Below are 22,771 nucleotides of genomic sequence, written 5' to 3'. Positions count from 1 at the left end.
TGTCTCTCTCCCTCTGCCTGTCTGTCTGTCTGTCTGTCTCTCTCCCTCTGTCTGTCTGTCTCTCTCTCTCTGTCTGTCTGTCTCTCTGTCTCTCTCTCTCTGTCTGTCTGTCTCTCTCCCTCTGTCTCTGTCTGTCTCTCTCTCTGTCTGTCTGTCTCTCTCCCTCTGCCTGTCTGTCTGTCTGTCTGTCTCTCTCCCTCTGTCTGCCTGTCTGTCTGCCTGTCTGCCTCTGCAGGGGACCATGTGATGGACGGTGGGAGCGAGGGGGTGGATCAGACTTTGCCCCTGCCGGTCGATAGAGGAGCAACTGGCAGCGTCTTCCTGACTTGACCAGCGATGTGGCAGAGACTCGTCTTCACGCTGCTCTTCGTCGTGTGCTGCTGCCGCCCGGCGACAGGTGACTGACACACTTCAGCTTGTTAGAACCTTAACATCTACAAGATGTCGGCTACACTAGCATTAGCATGCTAACATGCTCACCACAGCTACGTGACATGCTAGGCAGTTTAGCATGTTAGCATAATAAATCCAAAGTAGATCATAATAAATAAAGACTCGTTGTTATTCATCCTCTGGGGACCAGGAGTGAGTCGGTTTCCCTCCAGCTGCAGTTTCCTGGACGTGATAACAACAACGTGCTGGAGATAACCATTTCCCTCCTGTTACGTGAAGTACAGTTCATCCTGAGGGGAACATGAACGTCTCGGCTTCATCACAGCGTGTCGTTGGGATTCATCCTCTGGGAGTCATGAATCTGTCTTTCTGTCCCTGGCTCTTTGTGTGGTAGTGTTTGTGGACCCAGACCGGGCCCACGGCGTCCTGGTCCGGACGCGCAGGTTCAACTCTGGCTGGTTGGAGGAGCTGCAGATGGGCGATCTGAGGCGGGAGTGTCTGGAGGAGACGTGTTCGTACGAGGAGGCCCGCGAGGTCTTCGAGCACACGGAGACCACGGTCAGACGGAAAAGATTCTCAGTTGAACTACAGAAATATATCCATTATGATTGTGATCACATAATGTGACGTAACAGCTACGATACATTATACGATACATACCAGAAATGATTGGTATTAACTTGTCAGATTTACTTTCATGATTTTGGATGTTTTGGTTTCTTTGAGTTTGTGACTGGAGAATAACGATGCTCATGTGTGACGTTTCTGTTTCTTCAGGACGAGTTTTGGAAAACGTACAACGGTAAGAGAACTCACTGATGTGTCAGTTCCAGTTCCTTTCCCATAAGATCAGTAACCTCCAGCCAGAGATTAGCTCGCTGCTGATCGAGGCTAATGGTGTTCCCACCTCTGACCACCAGCGTCCTGGACGACCATCTCCATAAAGGATCTTGTTACGGGAAGACTTGATTAAAACCTTTGTTCATAGAGGTTAAATAGAAACTTTTGAAGAAGCTGCAGCAGTAAAATACAGATTGTGCTGAACTGTACCGACTGGACGTCTTCACCCTGTGAGATTCTGTTCAACACGTGTCCCTGGTTACAAGAGATGGTCGTTCAGGATTGTGTTCAACTGGGACACCACTATGGTAATAAATAATAACTGTGATGTTTCCTAGTGGCAGACAGCTGTAAGTCCAACCCCTGTGTGAACGGCGGCAGCTGCTCCGCACAGGATTCGTCCTACACCTGTTTCTGTTTGCCGCAGTTCAGTGGACTCACCTGTGAACTCGGTGAGGAAATGACATCAACATACAAAATCCTCTGACCCGATCATCCAATCACCCGATCACCCGATCATCTGATCACCTGATCACCTGATCATCTGATCACCTGATCACCTGATCACCCGATCACCTGATCACCTGATCATCTGATCACCTGATCACCTGATCACCCGATCACCCGATCATCCGATCACCCGATCACCCGATCATCTGATCACCTGATCACCTGATCACCTGATCACCCGATCACCCGATCAACTGATCACCCGATCATCCGATCACCTGATCACCCGATCAACTGATCACCCGATCATCCGATCACCTGATCACCTGATCACCCGATTAACTGATCACCCGATCATCCGATCACCTGATCACCTGATCACCCGATCACCTGATCACCCGATCATCCGATCACCTGATCACCTGATCACCCGATCACCTGATCAACTGATCACCCGATCATCCGATCACCTGATCACCTGATCACCCGATCACCTGATCAACTGATCACCCGATCATCCGATCACCTGATCACCTGATCACCCGATCACCCGATCATCCGATCACCTGATCACCTGATCACCCGATCACCTGATCAACTGATCACCCGATCATCCGATCACCTGATCACCTGATCACCCGATCACCTGATCAACTGATCACCCGATCACCCGATCATCCGATCACCCGATCATCCGATCATCTGATCATCTGATCACCCGATCACCCGATCATCCGATCATCCGATCACCCGATCATCCGATCATCTGATCATCTGATCACCTGATCACCCGATCATCCGATCACCCGATCACCTGATCACCCGATCATCTGATCACCTGATCACCTGATCATCCGATCACCTGATCACCTGATCACCCGATCACCCGATCAACTGATCACCCGATCATCCGATCACCTGATCACCCGATCAACTGATCACCCGATCACCTGATCACCCGATCAACTGATCACCCGATCATCCGATCACCTGATCACCTGATCACCCGATCACCTGATCAACTGATCAACTGATCACCCGATCATCCGATCACCTGATCACCCGATCAACTGATCACCCGATCATCCGATCACCTGATCACCTGATCACCCGATCAACTGATCACCCGATCATCCGATCACCTGATCACCTGATCACCCGATCACCTGATCACCCGATCATCCGATCACCTGATCACCTGATCACCCGATCACCTGATCAACTGATCACCCGATCATCCGATCACCTGATCACCCGATCACCTGATCAACTGATCACCCGATCACCCGATCATCCGATCATCCGATCACCCGATCATCCGATCATCTGATCATCTGATCACCTGATCATCTGATCATCCGATCACCCGATCACCCGATCATCCGATCACCCGATCACCCGATCATCTGATCACCTGATCACCTGATCATCCGATCACCTGATCACCTGATCACCCGATCACCCGATCAACTGATCACCCGATCATCCGATCACCTGATCACCCGATCAACTGATCACCCGATCACCTGATCACCCGATCAACTGATCACCCGATCATCCGATCACCTGATCACCTGATCACCCGATCACCTGATCAACTGATCACCCGATCATCCGATCACCCGATCATCCGATCATCTGATCATCTGATCACCTGATCATCTGATCATCCGATCACCCGATCACCCGATCATCCGATCACCCGATCACCCGATCAACTGATCACCCGATCACCTGATCACCCGATCACCTGATCACCCGATCATCCGATCATCCGATCACCCGATCATCCGATCACCCGATCACCTGATCACCTGATCACCCGATCACCTGATCAACTGATCATCCGATCATCCGATCACCTGATCACCTGATCACCCGATCACCTGATCAACTGATCACCCGATCATCCGATCATCCGATCACCCGATCATCCGATCACCCGATCACCCGATCACCTGATCACCTGATCACCCGATCACCTGGGATCAACGTTACAGTCTGTTATATTGTCTCAGAGCTGCTGGCCGTCTCCAACACCTGCCTGCTGGAGAACGGAGGCTGTGAACATTTCTGTGACGATGACGAGGAAGGACGAAGAATAAACTGCTCGTGTGCTGACGGCTACTTCCTGGACGCTGACGGGTGGAGCTGCGTCGCAGAAGGTGGGATGAGATGATTACAGATGATTAGAATCAATAATCGACACACAAGGACAAAGACCAGCTTGGCTGCAGAGCTTATTGATCTTGTTTATGTTTATCTGTATTTATCTGAAGAGGCTTTGCAGGACGACCTTTCAACTGTTTTACAGTAGAACATCTAAGTTTCCTAAACATTGTTCATAAAATCTGTCCTGGATGCAACTAATTAATCTGGCGATTAATCGTTTTGTCTATGTTTTAAAAAAAGTGAAAATATGAGGAGCTTCACATAGTTAACGATGGACTTTATTAAAGAGAGAGTTGAGATGTGAACAAACACAACTAAGTATCGATCCACGTCTTGAAACGTACTACAACAAATCTGTTTCAAATTTCTTACAATTGTCGCTCCAGGGTCACTAGCCTGCGGCATGGTGCCCGTCCTGCAGGGCGGCGACAAAGAGCAGCAGCTCGACTCTCGAGCTCGAATCGTCGGAGGGACAGAATGTCCCAAAGGGGAATGTCCCTGGCAGGTACGCTGCAGACAAACATTTACACTTGACTGTCACAACAACCGATTCTGTTTCACTCCAGGTCACAGTGGGAGGTTCTGTTGAATCTGTTGTTCATATAACAAAAGGTCTGTTTGTCCTCCAGGTTCTGCTGGTTTATAAAGGAAAGGGTTTCTGTGGAGGAGTGATCTACAAACCCACCTGGATCCTCACGGCGTCTCACTGCCTGGAGGACACCGAGGTCCGGTTCCTGCAGGTGGTCGCAGGTACGAATGTGAACTTTGAACTCTGACCCGTGTGGGAGCTGGAGTCAGACCTGTTGACCCTGCTCTCTGTCTGTCAGGCGAACACAACACGGTGGAGGACGAGGGCACGGAGCAGCTGGTCCAGGTGGTCGAGATCATCATGCACGAGAAGTACGTCCCTCGCACGGCCGACAACGACATCGCCCTCCTCCGCCTGGCGGCGCCCATCGTCTACACGCCGTACGCCGTCCCCGCCTGCCTGCCGACGCGCCCGCTGGCCGAGCGCGGCCTCTGGGCCGTCAGCCTGCACACGGTGAGCGGCTGGGGGAGGAGGGGCGAGCTCGGGCCCACCTCGCACATCCTGCGGCGCCTGAAGGTGCCGCGCATCCGGACGCAGCAGTGCGTGGAGGACAGCGGCGTGACGCTCACGGACAACATGTTCTGCGCTGGATACATCGAGGGCCTGCAGGACTCGTGTAAGGGCGACAGCGGCGGGCCCCTGGTGACGTGCTACAAGAAGACCAACTTCCTGCTGGGCATCGTCAGCTGGGGGAAGGGCTGCGCCCGACCAGGCAACTACGGGATCTACACCCGAGTGTCCAACTACCTGGACTGGATCCACAACCACACGGCGACGACGGGCCGGACCGGGAACGTCACGGAGGCGTCGCTGCACAACCTGACCACCTGAGGGTCAGAGGTCACGCGAGCTGTGGTCGCCTCCATCCAGCTGTTTCATAATCACATGGTCGTTCCAATCGTTTTTCAGGTCAAAGGTCACGTGTTTCAAACTAAACACGTGACCTCCTGATCTCATGAATCAGGAGTTTTAAATTAATAAAATCATCTTTTAAACCTTTGAACTGTTCACTTATTGACATTTATAGTTTTTAAAATCATATTTGTGTTTGATTTTATCTTTGTGTGTGTGTTTGTGTGTGTGTGTGTGTGTGTGTGAACACAGTGTTCCATGTTTCAGGATCAGGAGCTGTTTATTAAAAGTGTAGTTCACTTTGTTGATGGTTAATAAATCATTTCATCACTTCAAATACAATAGTTTTGTCTCTGTGTCTTTAAACTCTGTGTCAGGGGTCAGGGGTCAGGGGTCCCTTTTAAATATGAAATTGAATCTTTAAACTTTGTCGATGCTGCCTGATCGGACAGCGTGGAGAGAAGTGGTCTGTTTACTGACCTGCTTTAAATCGTGGGGGCGTCGACTCTCGGGGGTCAGAGGCTTGGGGGGGGGTGGTCAGCGGAGGCTCCTCCCACCTCTCCTGACAGACACCGCTCCACCTGGTTGAGCTGCATCACTGAGGACCGAGCGACATGCTGCTGAGGAGCTGCTTCACCGTGGGGACGCTGCTGATCGGCCTCGCTGCGGCTGCAGGTGAAGAATAACTGTCTCGTAATTCTCTTCTTCAACAATCAGCTCATATCAGACAGGTTCTCAGTCGCTATGGCAAAAGACAGGTTCTCCACTAACTGTTGATTGACAGATCAGCACGTGCTACTTCACAGGACTTCCACAGGACACAACGTGTAAAATGAAAGTGATATTAATATTATTATATTGTTCTGTCAGTGTTCGTGGAGCGGCGTGAGGCCAACGCGTTGCTGCGGCGATGGCGGCGAGCGAACAGCGGTTTCCTGGAGGAGCTGAAGAAAGGAAACCTGGAGAGGGAATGTATCGAGGAGGTCTGCGACTACGAGGAGGCGCGGGAGGTTTTCGAAAACGACGACAAGACGGTGAGTCAGATGCCATTTTACAGTTTAGATCTTTAAGCTTCAGATTCACCGACACGTCGACCGGATCTTCACAGGAAGTCGTTCTTTCAGACTAACCTGGTTTAATAAAAATAAAACTTCACTCAACGACTGTGAATAAAGATGGACGACGCGACAGATCGCCCCCTGGTGTGTGGCTGCAGTGCAGGTCATAAGCCCCGCCCCCTGGTGTGTGGCTGCAGTGCAGGTCATAAGCCCCCCCCCCTCCATGTTAGCAGATGGGTCGTTCTTATCACACTGATGTTTGTTCACGATTCAAATATTTTAGCTTCTTTTTCGTAGTGTGTCGTCGTCTCTATATTGAGTGACTGATCATATTTGTATGTTAATATGTATATGTAGATCTCCACGGTCCTGATCAGTGTGTGTTTGCTCTTATCTTCCTTCAGAGGCAGTTCTGGCTGACGTACAACCGTGAGTATCTCTGACCTCTGACCTTCCGAGGTCCGAGTGACGTCACGACGGAGGTCGCTGTCGACTCGTGATTAACGTGTTCACTCTGATGAGGCAGATATCGATGGACTGTGATGATTGATCCTCATTCTTCACTCATCAACACATGATCGTTGTTTCACAGTCTGACAATCTGTTGTGATTGATATTTGAAGAATGACTTCTGACGTGTTGTTTTGTCCCGTGAGGTCGTGACCCCTGTCTGGTCAACCCGTGTCACAACAACGGAACATGTGTGTACGTGGCGACGAGCTACGAGTGTCAGTGTCCCGAGGGATTCGAGGGACGATACTGTCAAACAGGTCAAACATCTTTCTGCTGCTTGCTTCTATCTGAATTATTAATCATCATCTAAATCTCTATATATTTTTTCCTTCAGTGTTTGAAGACTCTCTGAAGTGTCTTTACCAGAACGGACAATGTCAACATTTCTGCGACGGCTCCGGAGAAAAACGCAAATGTTCGTGTGCTGACGGATACAAACTGGGAGACGACGGACGACAGTGCATCTCTCAGGGTAGAGATATTATAATACATTTTATATATGGTACTTTTCATGGTCCTCAGAGATGCGTTATGAAAACAAGATGAAGGTCGCGACTTTAAAAACCCTTCGTTTTTCAACACGTTTCTAAACTTCTTCTTTGTGTCTTAACTCCGACAAATCTGATCAAACAGAAATAAAACTGGTATTTTTAGATTCAGATAAAATCACCAGCCACAATATGAATTGCAAATAAAAGTCCTTAGAAACCAGCGCGACAGATTCTCCTGATGACGTCAGAACTTCATTGAGAATCTGGACGTTTCCTTCAGGGGCACAGTGACACAGAGACGTTGGTCCGTTCGTCTCCTGGTTCACTGTAAACTGCAGCTGCTCATTATCAAAATGTGAACAAATACCGTTTTAAAAAACCTATCCCACGGTTAAACTGAATATTTGCCCCGTATGACGACGACGTCATGTTATTTATTTCAGTGGAGTTTCCGTGTGGTCAGCTGGCGCCAGCGGAACCAGGCCTGGACCAGAGCGTCCTGGGTCGGACCAGACTGGTGGGAGCCAACAACTGTCCCACAGGAGAGTGTCCCTGGCAGGTAGGGGGGCAGCTAGCGCCACCTGGAGGCTACAGTGTGAATCACAACCACGATATGAACAAACCACATCCTGTGAGGAAAGATGGTGAAAGATTCAAATGTAAGCGGTTCTTCCTCTGGGGAGCAGGAATGAGATCATTAAATCCGCCTTTTAACTTGTAATAAATCCGATCTAGAGCCCAAACCATTTGTTCATTATTGGATTCGTCGACTGACAGTAACTTTTATTTAAATAATCAATTCATCCGTGGAATATATTTCTACTTTACCTTTCAATCAGGTGCTGGTTCAGTTCAATGGGAACAGTCACTGCGGAGGAGTTCTGATTAATCCAGAGTGGGTCGTCACCGCTGCCCACTGTATCCATGGCAACAACGCCCAAAACCTCACAGTGGTGGCCGGTACAGTAAAATGAAACATTCACAATCACTAAGTTATTTTGTTTTTGTTCTGTCTTTTAAATGTTGCACAACTTTTGAGAGAAAACATCTCAACTTTAGAATCAACTTGTGAAGTTGTGTCATACATTTATTTGTATTTTGTAAGTAAGTAAAGTTGTTTTTTCAAGTTGTTTTATAAACATTCTCTGATATTGTTCTGTAAATTAGTTTTGTAAAGTTATTTTGTGAAGGTTTGTAAAATTCTTTGAAGACATTTTGTGAAGTTGTATTTGTTTGTCTCATTTGGCGGTTTCTGTTCCGTCTGCAGGTGAAAACAACCTGGACGTGGACGAAGGCACAGAAGAGATGATTCCTGTTGCCATGGCGTTTGCACATCAGAATTACGCACCGGCGACAGGCGACAGTGACGTGGCGCTGCTTTACTTGAGCCGACCCGTCACCTTGAAGCATCAAGTCATCCCCGTCTGCCTCCCCACCAAGGACCTGGCGGAGCGCGAGCTGCTGCCGACCCGGTACCACACCGTGTCCGGTTGGGGCAAGAGGACCAGCGGGGGCAACGTGGAGTCGCACCGCGGGCCCCCCGGCACCCCGGTCTCCCCGTACCTCCGCAAAATGACTGTCCCCATCATCCAGAATTCCCTGTGCTCCCACAGAGCCCAGCTCAACTTCACCAGCAACATGCTGTGTGCCGGATACCTGGAGGGTCGCCAGGAGAGTTGCCGCGGAGACGACGGCAGCCCGCTGGTCACGCTGTATGGCTCCACCCACTTCCTCACGGGCGTGGTCGGCTGGGGGCGGGGCTGTTCACAGCCTGGGTATTATGGTGTGTACACCAACATGGCCAACTTTGTGGACTGGGTGGAGGCCACTGTGAAAGCACCGCCCACCGCGATGACAGCTGTCGAGAGGCCGTTGGAGAAGATCTTGCCGTCCTCCGACATGTTGGAACAGAAAATCATTTCGTAAAACCTGGAAGAGAAAAGGTTGATGATGATGATGTTGATGATGATGAATAAAGTCTTTAAAGTTCTGGAGGTCGTTTGTGATTTATGTCTATAACTCAGATCAGATAAACAAAGACAAATTGAAGTATACATGGTATTGAGGTACCGCCCTACACTCTCGACAAATCATGAGTCAGTGTTAGCTGTCAATCATGACATTATATCATCAAATAACCAATGAGAAGCAAAGTGATCAGAAACATGAACACGTGAACAAACATCAGTGATAAGAACGACCTCACATGACATGGAGGGGCGGGGCTTAGGACCTGTACTGCAGCCAGTCACCAGGGGCCGGGGCTTATGACCTGTACTGCAGCCAGTCAACAGGGGGCGATGATGATTTGGCCTCATGCGGTCCATCTTTATTCTGTCTGTGATGAAAACTGTCACATTTAATTTGTTAGTCATCAGTTCAGAAGTTTAAAATTCAAACTCTTCCAGTAACTTGCAGATAAGGCCCGCCCCCTCTGATCCCCTCCCCTCCCCCTCCCTCTCTCTCTCCCCCTCCACTCAGGTCAATGCCCTCTCTACCAGCTCCTCTCCACAGTCAGACTCCGCTGCCTCTCAACACACTCAGCTTCTTCCCGACCAGCTCACCACCTTCCTCCGGGGCCATGTTGTGGTTTCTCCGGCTGTCCCTGGGGCTCCTGCTGCTCCACCTGGCCGCCGCTCACGGTACGTCCACCAATCAGCACGTCTGGAGACGAGCCACGAGGAGAATGTGGAGTTAAAGGAGCTGAGGGAGCGGCGGTGACGGCGGTGTGTGTGTGTGTGTGGGGGGGGGGGGGGGGGATTGGCGGCTAGCAGGTGACACTTGACCTCGTCCTGTTTTGTGTGTTTAGTATGTTGTGTGTGATGTCAACATGTCAGCAGCTCTGTACGACACATGACGATGATTGACAACTCAGACTCGACCTTTCCTTTGTCTGATTGGACAAAAAAAACACCTGCCGGTTTCTGATTGGTCATTTATCTTCATCTGCTGGATTTTATACCCTCGAACCAGTGACATCGTGTTGTTCATCCCACATGTTCTTCTTCCTCCCTTCAAACCCTGCAGCCTGAATTACCCACAATGCAACTGAAGAGCATTAGCATTAGCATTAGCGTTGGGGTTTACTTGCTGTGGCTGAGGCTGATGGGAACGTCTTTTCAGTTTGGCAGCAATTTAGACTAAAACGAACGTTTCCTTTCTCCCTCCAGTCTTCGTGGACGACAAGGCGGCCAATCAGGTTCTGACCCGGCGGAGACGAGCCAACAGCTTCTTTGAGGAGGTCAAACAAGGCAACATGGAGAGGGAGTGTGTGGAGGAGCGCTGCAGCTGGGAGGAGGCGCGCGAGATCTTCGAAGACCGAGAGAAAACTGTACTTACAACCAAAACACTGCTGCTTTAGCTTAGCTCTAACTTAGCACAAGCTTAACACTAGCTTAGCACTAGCTCAGCGCCACCAAACAGTCAAAAGACGCCTGGTTTACCTGATAGTTCCTTACTGACACTCGGTAGATTTGAGTTTTGTGAATTCAAATCTTCAGGTTCCAGTTTCAGATTCATCTCAAAACTGTCTTTCACAGAGACATGACTTATCAGCTTTTAAATGTTGTTCTGAAATATTTAATTCTGCTTCTTCCCTTTTTCAGAATGAATTCTGGGTCAAATACGTTGGTAAGGATTCTTTTTCCATTTTGTTAAAATCAACAAACAGATAGTTCAGAAATATTTAGATATTGGTGTTTTTCAAATCTTTCAGAAAGAGGATTTCAAAAAGTAAACAAACCTTAAACTAATCTGTGTAAACTCAATCGGCTGATCTGCGTTGGCGCGAGAGCACGTGAAACCGTCCTTCACCACTAGATTAAGTGGACATAAATTAGAAAATTAGCATCTAATCAAAACTGTTCTGATTGAATCTGTGCGTTCGTCCTGCAGATGGCGACGCCTGCGAGCAGAGGCCTTGCGCTCACGAAGGACTCTGTAAAGACGGGATCGGCAGCTACACCTGCTTCTGCCAGGCTGGGTACCAGGGCTTCAACTGCGAGATCGGTAAAGAATCACCGTCACTTAGGATCGTCGGAAAAACGCAAGCGATCCTGTGGGTTTAGCTTGAAGTGAGGGAAGGTCGGGATTGGTTGACGGTTGGGTAACAACCCTAGAAAATCTGTTTCCTGTATCCACACGTAAATCAGTCAATCTGTAGTACGTCGAGAAATCCGATTGTTCCATGATTTGATAGTTTGGATACTTCAAAAATGTTGCTGTTGATTGTTGGAAACTGTCATCCGTTGTGTTCCGACGTTTTCCAGAATTGTCTTGTCTGGCACAGGAGATGATTCCCTTTACGTCTTGACAGTTTTCTCTGTCTTTGCAGTGATCCCTGAGCTCTGCGAGACCAAAAATGGCGGCTGTGAACATTTCTGCAATGTGGTCCGAGGAAGCGTTCAGTGCTCCTGTGCTGGCGGATATTTCCTGGCATCAGATTATAAATCCTGCAACTCCAACCGTAAGAGTCTCGGGTCCCGGTGGTGTCGGTTACTGGTCCCACGTTCAGCACTTACATGTCATATTTTGGGATATTTGAATCTAATCAGCATTAATCAATTTTCTGAATCAAACCAAACGATTATCAATGATCAGTCTTTTTACAGAACAAACCCTTTCTTGCAGAGACCTTCAAGTGCGGCGCCATCGTGGGCAGAGACACCCGGACCGTGTTCAGGTACGTGCGACAGAACACGACCGTGGGAAACTCGACTGGGTTGAACGAGACGGACCCCAACACCAACTCCACCGAGCAGAAATCGGAGCCCTCGCCTCTTGGAATCGTCACCGAAAACCAAATTGTGCCAAAATACGTAGTTTTTGAGGAAACGATAAATTCCGAAATGGCGAGTATGACCCGCATCGTCAACGGAGAGGACTGTCCACCAGGAGAATGTCCGTGGCAGGTAGAGACACTTTGTAGACCTTCTAGATATCCACCTGTTTTGGAATTGTGACATGTCCTTAAAGGAAAAGCTAGGTACAAAGTTGGTTGGTCTGTTACGATCAATGACTCCATTGTTGTAGAACCTAGGAATCCATCTACATTCAAATCTGAAAGTCTATGATCAGCTGTTTTTGGTCCCATCTGGTCGTCGCAGGCTCTCCTCATGAACGACAACGACATTGGGTTCTGCGGAGGAACTATTCTCAACGAATACATCATCCTGACCGCCGCCCACTGCATGAACCAATCCCGCTTCATCTACGTCAAGCTCGGTAGGTTGGAATCACCAATCCAGTTAGATTTTTTCGCTGTAAATGACAAACTGCAAATTAATTAAACAACTTAAATTTTGGTAAAATATTTTGTTATTCTTTCTGTGCGTTCAGGCGAGTTTGACACTTTGGTGGATCACGGTAATGAAGCTACGCACTACGTGGAAACAATCGTCACCCACAATAAATACAGACCAGAAACTTACCACAACGACATTGCACTCATCAAGTTAACCAAACCCATCAAGTTCTCCAGGTTCATCCTGCCGGCCTGCATCCCCGAGCAGGACTTTGCTGAGAAGGTGAATCTTTAAACCATTAAAACCAGGATTGATTGATCAAAGTTTTCCTTCAGCAGCTCGTTAGCTTAGCTTAGCACAGAGACGGCTAGCCTGGTTCAGTCCAAAAGAAACAAAGTCCACATGTTGTGTCCTGTTTCTTTACCAAACATTCAGTTACTGAGGCGTTGACTTCAGGAAGTTTCCTGACCAATGATCTTCTCATACGATGACTCACTTCCCTCGCAGGTGCTGATGCGGCAGTCGGACGGCCTGGTCAGCGGTTTCGGCCGCATGGGCGAGGGTCGGCAGGCGTCCACCATCTTGCAGCGCCTCACGTTACCCTACGTGGATCGGCTCACATGCATCGAATCCACCCAATTCCGCATCTCCACCCGCATGTTCTGCGCTGGATACCACTCAATGCCCAAGGATGCCTGCCAAGGTGACAGCGGCGGGCCGCACGTCACCCGCTACGGCGACACCTACTTTGTCACTGGCATCGTGAGCTGGGGCGAAGGCTGCGCACGCAAAGGGAAATACGGCATTTACACGCAGGTGTCCAAGTACATCCGCTGGATCCACGAAGGCATCGAACAGCTGATGAACAAAGATCCGAACGGCGGCAGAGTGAAGAGGCACCGCGGCGCCATCAAGAGGTCGTATCTGTAGGACGGCAAACGCCACCTAGCAGAGATCAGCCGCTCTTTGTTCCACTCATGTAGTCGTCCATCTTATGTTTCAGACATTGAGGTCCCCAGAGACTTGGAAAAACAATTAATAGTTTTCCAAAAATGTTATTAAAGCTGTATTAATTAATTTGCTTGGCCACATGGGGGCAGCAGGACACAATGTAATAACTCAAATGACATATTATTGCCTTAATCCAAAAAGTAAGTGTGTCTGACATGTCACCCAGAACACACATGTTCGTCCCAACGTCCCGTGGCGTTCCTCAGGGTTCTGTTATCGGTCCTTGTATTTTCTGTTAAAAATATTTTAATTATAATAATTGAGTCTCTGACTGCGTCTTTGCTGGTCGGCTGATGATCCCAAACCAAAATGTACAAACATTGACGATCTGAACCACTTTGATTCAACAGTTTAAAGATCTGTATTATTTAAAAAAGTGAAAATTTAAAAAATTTAACATTTTAAAACTTGTGTAAACAAAAAAAAAGTCTGTTTGCATGTGTTTTTCATGAGTCGTTGTCAGAAATGATCTGAATTTGAAGGAAATGAAGAAAACGTTTCAACACCTTATAAAAATGTCATTCCTTTATTATGGCTTTAAATACTTCAATTAGGAACATAAACACAGAAAATCTATAAATACAAGTATCCTTCTTTGGTTGTTCTTGTAAATTAATTTAAATAAGTTTCAGCATTTTTCTATTTATTTAATTTATGACTGATGAGTGACCTTTGAAATCACAGCTGGAGCAAAATGTTGTTATTGATTATCTGACTGATCTGTAACTAATCTGGTGATCAATCAACAGAACTTCTTTTGTTCTCTTGGGTTTTATCATCAATAAATATAACATCCATATCTTTGGGTGTTGGACCATTGGTCTACATTTTATTTACACTATATTTTATGTATTTAGTCATGAATCTTTTAATTGTGAAATCTGCCTTCAATGTGTTACTTACGGCAGAAAACTATTGATTGTGTAATAATGGATACACTATCTGATAAATGAATCATGAATATCATGAGGAACAGTTTGACTGGAGGAATCGTCATCTTCCTGCAGATCGTGACCATCAGGAAAATAAAACTTTATTATTTATCATTATATATGTCTGTTGGTTTTAATCTCCTGATCCCAACGGCACCGAGAAACTTCTGAAATGATTAATTTCGGTGATGAAATCTCAAACAAACGAACGTGGAAGGTTCAGAGGTCGAAGCTGCTGCTTGTTTGGTTTTAGGACGAAGAGTCAGAGTCCAGATCAGGATCAGACTGTTGACCACAGGAACACAGACCTGAAGACCTGATCCACTGAAACCTGATCCACTAAGACATGATCCACTTGAGACCTGACCCGTTTCATGTTCCATAAATGTTCAGTAACTTTTCAAAACGTTTTAATATTCTCAGTAAAATATATATAGCAAATACAAACCAGAGATTTAAAGCACACTGGTGTGTGTGTCTCTGTGTGTGTACGTGTGTGTACGTGTGTATATATGTGTGTGTACGTGTGTGTCTGTGTCCCTGTGTGTGCACGTGTGTGTCTGTGTGTGTGTAAGTGTGTGTCTGTGTCCCTGTGTGTGCGTCTCTGTGTGTGTACGTGTGTGTACGTGTGTATATATGTGTGTGTACGTGTGTGTCTGTGTCCCTGTGTGTGCACGTGTGTGTGTAAGTGTGTGTCTGTGTCCCTGTGTGTGCGTCTCTGTGTGTGTACGTGTGTGTGGGTGTATGTGTGTCTCTGTGTGCCTCTCTGTGTGTCCCTGTGTGTACGTATGTGTGTCTCTGTGTGTGTATGTGTGTACGTGTGTGTCTCTGTGTGTGTGCGTGTCTCTGTGTGTGTACGTAAGTGTGTATACGTATGTGTGTATTTGTGTGTGTGTGTGTGCTCGCGTGCGTGCGGGGTGATCAGTGTCATGGCGGTCGGCATCATGTCGGCTTGTTGTCGAGCGTCTGTTCGACCTCTTTACTTCCTCGTCTGCTTCCTTCAGGTTCTCATCCAAGGAGAAGGTAAGACCCCTGACCCCTGACCTCTGCCGTGTGGGGTCAGTGACATGTTTATTATCAGTCTGTCGTAGCGATAATCTGTCCGTCGACGAACGACCTCATTTGAAACAGATAAATCAATCGACAGAGCAAACTTTTATGAAACTTTTTAATGTTTCAGATTAAATAACTAATGTACGGAGGCCAACTGGTGTCAAGTCACTTTGGAAAATCATGTCAGAGTCGAGTTTTTAAAACGCTATAATGAATAAGTCACTAAAGTACATTTGGAATATTATTTGATTTAATGTCAAAACTATGACAAAGTATGAAGTAAAGATGATTAAAAATTATTATGATTGTATGGTCTAATGAATTATCATCAATTTACCACAAATATTGATTTACTTCTGAACTTCTGGTCCGTGTGGTTGTTGTTGTTGTTTGTCATCAGTTTTCCGTGCGGCGCCGCGAGCCCACGAGGTTCTGATCCGACCCAGACGAGCCAACATGTTCCTGCTGGAGGAGCTTCTGCAGGGGAACCTGGAGCGAGAGTGTTTCGAGGAACTGTGCAACTTCGAGGAGGCGCGGGAATATTTCGAGAACAGCGAGAAGACGGTCGGTCACAGAGACTACGTAATTATGAATAATTAAAAAATAATGAGGGAGAGTTTCTGTGTTAAACTTTTGTTTGTCCACAGATCTCGTTCTGGACTATTTACTATGGTGAGTCAGACTTTATGAATAAATATGTTTCATAAATGAGATGAAAACAAACAAAAATCTACACAAACACAAAACTAAAGGAAAAACACAAGTGAATAAATAATATAATAAAACATTAAAGTGTCATTTTAAAATTGAAAGTAAACTGAGTTTATGAAATATAATAGACGACAAATTAAATAATTTAGAGACATTTCAAGGAATAAACATTTATGAATCAATTATTTATCATTTGTAGTTGTGAAAAAAGGTGAGTAAAATCAGCAGATTGATTGAACGCAATAAATTAAGACAATAATGTAACTTTTCTGTAAATCAGCAAAAAATTCAAATACATTTATTAGCAGTAGAAAACATTATAGGTAAATAATAATATTAACATTGTTTGTTTCTTTCTCCTGAATTTATTTATCAAACTTTAGGTTTATTATTTCACTTCATAAATTCTGTCATGTCAAAGACATTAAGTGTTAATTACACATTTATGTAATGACTTTGAAGAAATATTTATTACATAAAACAACGAGTGTATCATAATTGATGATGTGGTCCAGTTATGAATTATTGCATAGTGAAATTAATGCAATAGCATAAAGTAATAAATATGATATTTTACATTTTGATTTATTAACCTTGACGTAGTTTACTAAGAATATGAATCCTATTTATTGATCGTCAGACGGAGACCAGTGTGATCCCAACCCCTGCCTCCAGGGGGGGAACTGCACCGACAAGGTGGGCGGGTTCCAGTGCTTATGCCCCGCCCCCCACTTCGGAACAATCTGTGAGCTTGGCCTCGATGGACGACTGCCGCCCTCCGCGCCTCAAGTCAACGCACCAGGTCGGGCCACACCCACAGATATGATGGCCCCGCCTCCACAGAGAGGCGTGGTCAGTGAGACACTAATCGTTCTTTTGTTTGTCGTCTCCATGGCAACACATAGTGGCGTGTCTGAGCGCCGGTCCGACTGCGTGTCAGCAGCTGTGCACTGCGTCGTACCTCAGGTTCACCTGCTCCTGCACGTCGGGATTCAAACTACAGACCGACGGACACAGCTGTCTGCCTGAAGGTCTGACCACGCCCACCAACCAAGCCCCGCCCACAAACCTTTATCAAACCAATGAAATAACTTGTGTGTAATTCCTCAGTGGAGTTTCCCTGTGGACGACTTCCTGACACCCTCAACGCCACCACGTCAATGTGTCGCCATGGAAACTGCCCCTGGCAGGTCAGATCCTCTCGGCGAATCACAGCGAGGCTCACAGGTGTGTGTGTGTGTGTGTGTCTGTGTGTACCTGAACAGTGTGTGTTTTTTGTTTCCAGGTGTCCCTGCTGAACCGTCGGGGGGCGGAGCTTTGCGGCGGCGTGGTTCTGGGTCGCCGCTCCATCCTGACGTCGGCCCGCTGCCTCGTCCTAGAATCGGGATCTGACCTCCGACCCTCCAGCTTCTACGTGCTCACTGGTTGAAACTTTATTTATATTAAACCTTTGATTCAATTTTTCATTATGAACTTTCTTCAAAATAAAAGCCCACTAAAGTTTTTCATTTTGACATCTCGTCTCTCGTCTCCTAGGCAACAGGAAGCTCGTCCCTGTCCAGGCTCTGTACGTCCACGACCGCTTCCATTTAGATCACCACGACAACGACCTCGCCCTCCTCGAGCTGGCCGACGCCCTGCCCTTTGGCCCCGCCCTCATCCACCTCTGCCTGCCCACCAAGGACTTCAGCGAAAACATCCTGATGCATTCTGGGAGGGCGGGCGTGGCCGGGAGATGGGGAGGCAGAAGGAACCAGAACCCTGTCTACGCCACACTGGACGAGTGCCGCGGCGAGTTGAACGTCACGCGTCCGCTCAGCAACAAGATGTTCTGCATGCGCAGGAACGACGGGGCTGCGAGGAACCAAAATGGCGTCCAGGGCCGGTCGGGTGGACATGTGAACGGCAGCGGAGCACTGAATCACAAAAGCAGCAGCGTTAGGAAGGAGCACGTGGCCTTGAGGTCAGAGGTCGCAGGCCGGCGCTGCAGCAGCATGTTGTCGGGATCGCCCGTCGCCACGGTGGAGCACGGGACGGCGTTCCTCACCGGGCTGCTGATCTCGCCGTCCACCGGCTGCAACGGCGGCCTAGTGTTCACCAAACTCTCCCGCCACCTGACCTGGATCATGCCGAGACTGGAGGAAGCCGAGGACCGGATGACGCCTCAAGTCAGCGAGTATCCAGAGACTCGCTAACAAGCAGCCGCCATCTTTAAAACTCTCAGCCAATCGGCAACCACCATGTCTTGACTTCCTGCTCCGCCCTGCTGACACCTGCTGGTCACTGCAGGCAGCAGCAGCTTCCTATGGCTGCGTCACAATAAAACCCTTTTTATGTTTGTGAAATTTAAATACGACGAATAAGAGACGTGAAAAATCAAATCAATAAATTCAAAACTGAGTAAAAAGGCCAGTTACATCACTTCTTGTCAATCCCTCGCGTTGAGGGAAGCGGACGGAATCATATGGAGAATATGAATAAATAAAAACTGTGTTTATGAGAATCTGTAACTGTCACGTGACCAAACTGTTTCAATTTAATGCGGATTAACGTTCTGCGTTTATGTAATATTGTTCAGGTGGAAAAAGTACAAAAAAAAAAGAAACATCTGACTGTATTGAACGATTTCAGGTTCGTATTGATAAACAATAACTGGTCCAATAATCAATCAGATCCACTCTGTACAGACCAGCTTCAGTTTTAATCTTTTTGTTTTTACAGTAGAAAATAGAAAGAGTGAATGTGAAGATTTACCGGCCAGAGGGCATTGTCGGTAACGTAGTCTAGGAGACGGAGGAGAGCGGAGGGAACGGGTTCTGTTTACTGACCACGAGCTTCTGGTGCTGATGTGAGATGTAACCTTTGATGTGACCCTGACAGGAAACGGGAAACAGGAAACAGTGAGGTTTGAGTGATTGTCCACTTCCTGTGTGCGACTGTGTGCAGCGTCCTCACCATGTAGATGAGGTTGGCGAGGATACACTGCACCTCGTCCAAGTCCACGTCCTCCACCTGCATCATCCTCAGAGCCACCAGGAAGGCGTCGAGTGGCAGCTGGTGAGTCCGCAGCAGCAGGTACCTGCAGACAGGGGCCAGATGTCAGGCTGTGATGAAGGAGCGCTGCTCATCAGGGGGAGGGACGAGGAGGAGGAAGAAGAGGAGGAGGAGGAGGAGGCCAGACGAGATGAGGAGCTGCTCCAGCCGTCTAACACCTGGACACCTGAACAGGATTTTCACTTTTTATCTATATAATAATTATAATGTTCACAAAACAAAGAAAATACACAAGTGCTAAAAAATATTGGAGATTTAACATTTATTTTATTCCTCACATTCAACCTCTGGGTCACAGGTCAGGGGTCAGAGGTCCGGGGAGCCTTACTCACACTTTCTTGAAGAGGTTCCTGTAGGTGATTATCTTCAGCTTCTCCAGGATGAGGAAGATTCCGCAGCGGATGAAGAAAGTCTCGTGTCTGGACAGAGCTTCATTCAGCAGCAGCAGGTTTCCCTCGCTGACACACACAGACACAGGTTAAAGGTCACAGGTCACCTGACGGCATGATGTCACTTCCTGTGCCACACTAACCCTCTGCTCACCTCACAGCTTTGGTGACATCTGCAAACTGCATCAGGTCGTACTTCCTGAGGAGCTGGTGAGTCGGCATGTGACCCTGAAACACCACAAACAAAGAACTGGATTGAATCTGGTCTAAACTGGTGTAAACTGGTTATACAAGATTATAACAGATATAATCTGGACGAGGTTCTGACCAGCAGCATCTTGACCGGCAGCAGGTAGATGAGAATCATCCTCTTGTTCTTCTGACTGGAGCGATGACAGTGGTGGAAGGCGAAGGACAGAAACTCCTCGGCTGCAGAGACACAGTCACACTTCAGTACAGTCCTGCAGTAGTATTACTGTAGTATTACAGTAGTATTACTGTAGTACTGCAGTAGTCCTCTCACCAGGCTTGTAGTCACTGTCGAACATGGCCTTGCGACCCACGTAGTACTTGTATGTGACCTTCTGAGCCGGACTGTAGTCGTTCTTCAGGTTGGAGCTGTCGATGGCTCTGATCAGAGGTTTACACAGATGAAGCTTATTGATCTGCAGCACAAACACAACCATCAATCAATCATCAACCAATCATCAATAAACTAAAGGTTCACGTTTGATTGATCAGTTCAGACCTTAAAGTAGATCTTGAACAGCTGGTTGCTCAGAAACATCATCCCCCATTTCTTAGAGTCGTCGATACCTGCACGACTGAAACACACACACAGGCGACGACCACACGGGATTATAGACACACTGAGTGTGTGTGTGTGTGTGTGTGTGTGTGTGTGTGTGACACTGTGTGAGTGTGTGTGAGACACTGTGTGTACTGACTTGTCGCTGGCACACACTCTGAAGCAGCTCATCAGCTGTTCCGCTGCTTTCTCCAACATTTCACCAGGTTGACCTTTGGCCTTATTCTGCAGCTCCGCCTGGACAGTGGACACACACACACTTGTACACAAAGAACTTTTTGTTTTTTATATATTTGATTGTTTAATTTAGTTTCTCACGTTGTTGGCGAAAATCCTGAGATCCAGCGTGACAGCGAACATCACATGCAGAGCCCTGCGAACACAGACACACAGAGGTGAGTGAGGCTGCGTTCACTGTCGGTGTGTTCATCTGAGCTTCAGGTTGAAGCTGTGACGTGTCTGTTCTCACCAGTTCTCCTCTTTGTGGGACTGGAAGGCTCGGAGGAAGGACGTGATTGGTCAAGGAGCAGGACTGATCGACCATTGGCTGCTACTGCTGGTGTGTGTGTGTGTGTGTGTGTGTGTGTGTGTTCTCATCATGAAGGATATTGAACGACGAGCGTCTGGAACTTGTAGGCTTCCACAAAGTCGTGGTTGGCCACGGCGTACGTACATCTGTAACACAGGACCGTTGCTATGGTTACCTGTGGTTCAATTCACAGTGAGCCGATTTACTCGCCGAGATGTCAATCAAAAGAGAGTTTACTGCTAGTCTGACTCTACCTGAGATGAGCGGCGACCATCTCGTCATACGGCGGCTCCAGCACCTGCTGACATTTGTCTTCTGGACTGGCCAGCTGACAGACACACACACACACACACACACACACACACACACACACACACACACACACACACACACACAGAGAGAGAAGAGTGAGGCCGTATCCTAGCAACAGTCAGTGTGTGTCCCTGAGGGGGCAGAGCCTCACCTGGAGCCGCGGGTTGGCCACGTGCGGGTGTTTGAAGGAGAGCAGCTCGGCGCAAAACGAACCGTCGTGGTTGTCGATGGCTTCATAAACCTGCAGGAGGGAAAAAACGACCACATAGTTACTCTGCAGGGGTCAGGAGGGTGAAGGTCAGGGGTCAGTCAGGGGTCAGAGGTTACCTGCTGCAGGTACTGGTTGATGGTGATGTGAGCCATGACTTCCTGCTGCTTCAGCAGCTGGGAACAGAAACAGTAAGCAAAAGACTTCAAAAACTTATCGTCGATCAATAAGTTACAACAATCAATAAAAATATTCAGACACATGCTGCATATTTTTGGACCTTTTCTCTATAAACCATAAATACCAATAATATGTATCATCATTACCATTGTTATAATCTTGTATCATTATCATATTACCATAATTTAACTAAACAATCAATCAATTTGTGTTCTACTGTTGAACTACATGATAATACAATTACAGGAGGGAGTAAAATATTTCAGGTACATAAATCAGCTGATATATAAACATATATAAACATATGTAAAAATAGATAGATAGATATTATCAACGGTTCCTAAGATGTTGTTTTCAAACCCTTAAGAAATGTAATTAAGTCTTGATATTTTACAGTTTAACCATAAATAAATGACTATAAATGAAAAGAAAACACAAATACGAACAAATGTAAAGAACTTGAATGAAGAATATAAACATATTTGATCAAGTAAAAGTCTCATAACTTCGGAACAGATTAATCTAACTACATGTGATATAATGAATCTATATTCGTGAAGTTTCTGATATGTCCACCGTCTATAACTTCAATATATATATAATTATAAGTTAATCGTCAATCTTCATATTCAGACATTAATAAACCAACAGATCATTTTTCTTTAAAACATTAGAAACCAGACGATGTGTTTAGCCTCATGCTAACACGTTAGCATCGCGTTTCATCCCCTTCCGGTGAAAAACTGACGTCAAAACGCTTTTTGTTCATTCACCAAACATCAAAACAAACAGTGGAATAACATGAAAAGTGAATTATGATTCTGACCTTGTGGTAAAACGACGGTTTGATCCACAACAGACACGTGAAGTCGCTTCACTCGGTCTCGGAGCCGGAAGGTTTTCAAACGTTACACGCAACCGCGACAACGTCCGGGTCGTTGAGGTCAGCTTCCGGTATTAATTCAGAATAAGAGGTTTTCTGT

At 47.0% G+C, this 22,771-nt stretch overlaps 4 protein-coding genes across 7 annotated transcripts; 3 read left to right on the top strand and 1 right to left on the bottom strand.

The window, feature by feature from the left end:
- Window positions 1-145: 145 nt before the first annotated feature.
- Window positions 146-5,644, top strand: f7 (coagulation factor VII). Of its 2 annotated transcripts, XM_035637745.2 has the most exons (8): window positions 155-397; window positions 788-951; window positions 1,171-1,195; window positions 1,572-1,685; window positions 3,702-3,848; window positions 4,242-4,360; window positions 4,485-4,605; window positions 4,683-5,642. In XM_035637745.2, exons 1-8 carry the CDS (start codon window positions 337-339, stop codon window positions 5,273-5,275), a joined length of 1,344 nt encoding a protein of 447 aa, XP_035493638.1. In that variant the 5' UTR covers window positions 155-336; the 3' UTR covers window positions 5,276-5,642. The 2 variants fall into 2 exon arrangements, with proteins under 2 accessions (XP_035493644.1, XP_035493638.1); XM_035637751.2 differs by lacking the exon at window positions 1,572-1,685 and having other exon boundaries at window positions 146-397; window positions 4,683-5,644.
- A 195-nt stretch (window positions 5,645-5,839) lies between these two features.
- On the top strand, window positions 5,840-14,115 carry LOC118308402. Its single transcript, XM_047335335.1, has 18 exons — window positions 5,840-5,971; window positions 6,167-6,330; window positions 6,759-6,783; window positions 7,011-7,124; window positions 7,202-7,339; window positions 7,802-7,917; window positions 8,198-8,318; window positions 8,626-9,280; window positions 9,460-9,467; window positions 9,782-10,000; window positions 10,529-10,689; window positions 10,964-10,988; window positions 11,253-11,366; window positions 11,692-11,823; window positions 11,988-12,268; window positions 12,464-12,581; window positions 12,696-12,883; window positions 13,109-14,115. Exons 1-18 carry the CDS (start codon window positions 5,911-5,913, stop codon window positions 13,529-13,531), a joined length of 3,063 nt encoding a protein of 1,020 aa, XP_047191291.1. The 5' UTR covers window positions 5,840-5,910; the 3' UTR covers window positions 13,532-14,115.
- Window positions 14,116-15,327: 1,212 nt separating this feature from the next.
- Window positions 15,328-18,966, top strand: prozb (protein Z, vitamin K-dependent plasma glycoprotein b). Its single transcript, XM_035644937.2, has 8 exons — window positions 15,328-15,567; window positions 15,998-16,161; window positions 16,245-16,269; window positions 16,949-17,110; window positions 17,214-17,339; window positions 17,419-17,498; window positions 17,594-17,732; window positions 17,845-18,966. Exons 1-8 carry the CDS (start codon window positions 15,333-15,335, stop codon window positions 18,501-18,503), a joined length of 1,590 nt encoding a protein of 529 aa, XP_035500830.1. The 5' UTR covers window positions 15,328-15,332; the 3' UTR covers window positions 18,504-18,966.
- pcid2 (PCI domain containing 2) lies at window positions 18,090-22,738 on the bottom strand. Of its 3 annotated transcripts, XM_035645053.2 has the most exons (16): window positions 22,615-22,738; window positions 21,728-21,784; window positions 21,552-21,641; window positions 21,343-21,416; window positions 21,169-21,234; window positions 21,029-21,070; window positions 20,878-20,932; window positions 20,699-20,796; window positions 20,500-20,575; window positions 20,275-20,416; window positions 20,080-20,180; window positions 19,906-19,979; window positions 19,695-19,820; window positions 19,264-19,387; window positions 19,063-19,181; window positions 18,090-18,224 (listed from the first exon to the last, which is right to left on the bottom strand). In XM_035645053.2, exons 2-15 carry the CDS (start codon window positions 21,761-21,763, stop codon window positions 19,092-19,094), a joined length of 1,194 nt encoding a protein of 397 aa, XP_035500946.1. In that variant the 5' UTR covers window positions 21,764-21,784; window positions 22,615-22,738; the 3' UTR covers window positions 18,090-18,224; window positions 19,063-19,091. The 3 variants fall into 3 exon arrangements, with proteins under 3 accessions (XP_035500946.1, XP_035500936.1, XP_035500954.2); XM_035645043.2 differs by lacking the exon at window positions 18,090-18,224 and having other exon boundaries at window positions 18,991-19,181; XM_035645061.2 differs by lacking the exons at window positions 18,090-18,224; window positions 19,063-19,181 and having other exon boundaries at window positions 19,387-19,528.
- Window positions 22,739-22,771: the final 33 nt, after the last annotated feature.

Source organism: Scophthalmus maximus, chromosome 1 (assembly GCF_022379125.1).
Source record: "Scophthalmus maximus strain ysfricsl-2021 chromosome 1, ASM2237912v1, whole genome shotgun sequence".
NCBI classification, from domain to species: Eukaryota; Metazoa; Chordata; class Actinopteri; order Pleuronectiformes; family Scophthalmidae; genus Scophthalmus; species Scophthalmus maximus.
Note: the sequence above shows the minus strand (reverse complement) of the source record. Positions and strands in the feature narration are given on the sequence as shown.

Coding starts and splice junctions, on each gene's coding strand:
- f7 (XM_035637745.2), top strand. CDS start 337: ATGTGGCAGAGACTCGTCTTCACGCTGCTCTTCGTCGTGTGCTGCTGC. Junction 398..787: donor CTGCTGCCGCCCGGCGACAG/GTGACTGACACA, acceptor TTTGTGTGGTAG/TGTTTGTGGACCCAGACCGG. Junction 1,196..1,571: donor GTTTTGGAAAACGTACAACG/GTAAGAGAACTC, acceptor GATGTTTCCTAG/TGGCAGACAGCTGTAAGTCC.
- LOC118308402 (XM_047335335.1), top strand. CDS start 5,911: ATGCTGCTGAGGAGCTGCTTCACCGTGGGGACGCTGCTGATCGGCCTC. Junction 6,331..6,758: donor TCGAAAACGACGACAAGACG/GTGAGTCAGATG, acceptor ATCTTCCTTCAG/AGGCAGTTCTGGCTGACGTA. Junction 7,340..7,801: donor ACGACAGTGCATCTCTCAGG/GTAGAGATATTA, acceptor TATTTATTTCAG/TGGAGTTTCCGTGTGGTCAG.
- prozb (XM_035644937.2), top strand. CDS start 15,333: ATGTGTGTCTCTGTGTGTGTATGTGTGTACGTGTGTGTCTCTGTGTGT. Junction 16,162..16,244: donor TCGAGAACAGCGAGAAGACG/GTCGGTCACAGA, acceptor GTTTGTCCACAG/ATCTCGTTCTGGACTATTTA. Junction 16,270..16,948: donor GTTCTGGACTATTTACTATG/GTGAGTCAGACT, acceptor ATTGATCGTCAG/ACGGAGACCAGTGTGATCCC.
- pcid2 (XM_035645053.2), bottom strand. CDS start 21,763: ATGGCTCACATCACCATCAACCAGTACCTGCAGCAG. Junction 20,576..20,698: donor AGAGTGTGTGCCAGCGACAA/GTCAGTACACAC, acceptor TGTGTGTTTCAG/TCGTGCAGGTATCGACGACT. Junction 19,388..19,694: donor AGGAACCTCTTCAAGAAAGT/GTGAGTAAGGCT, acceptor CCCTGTCTGCAG/GTACCTGCTGCTGCGGACTC.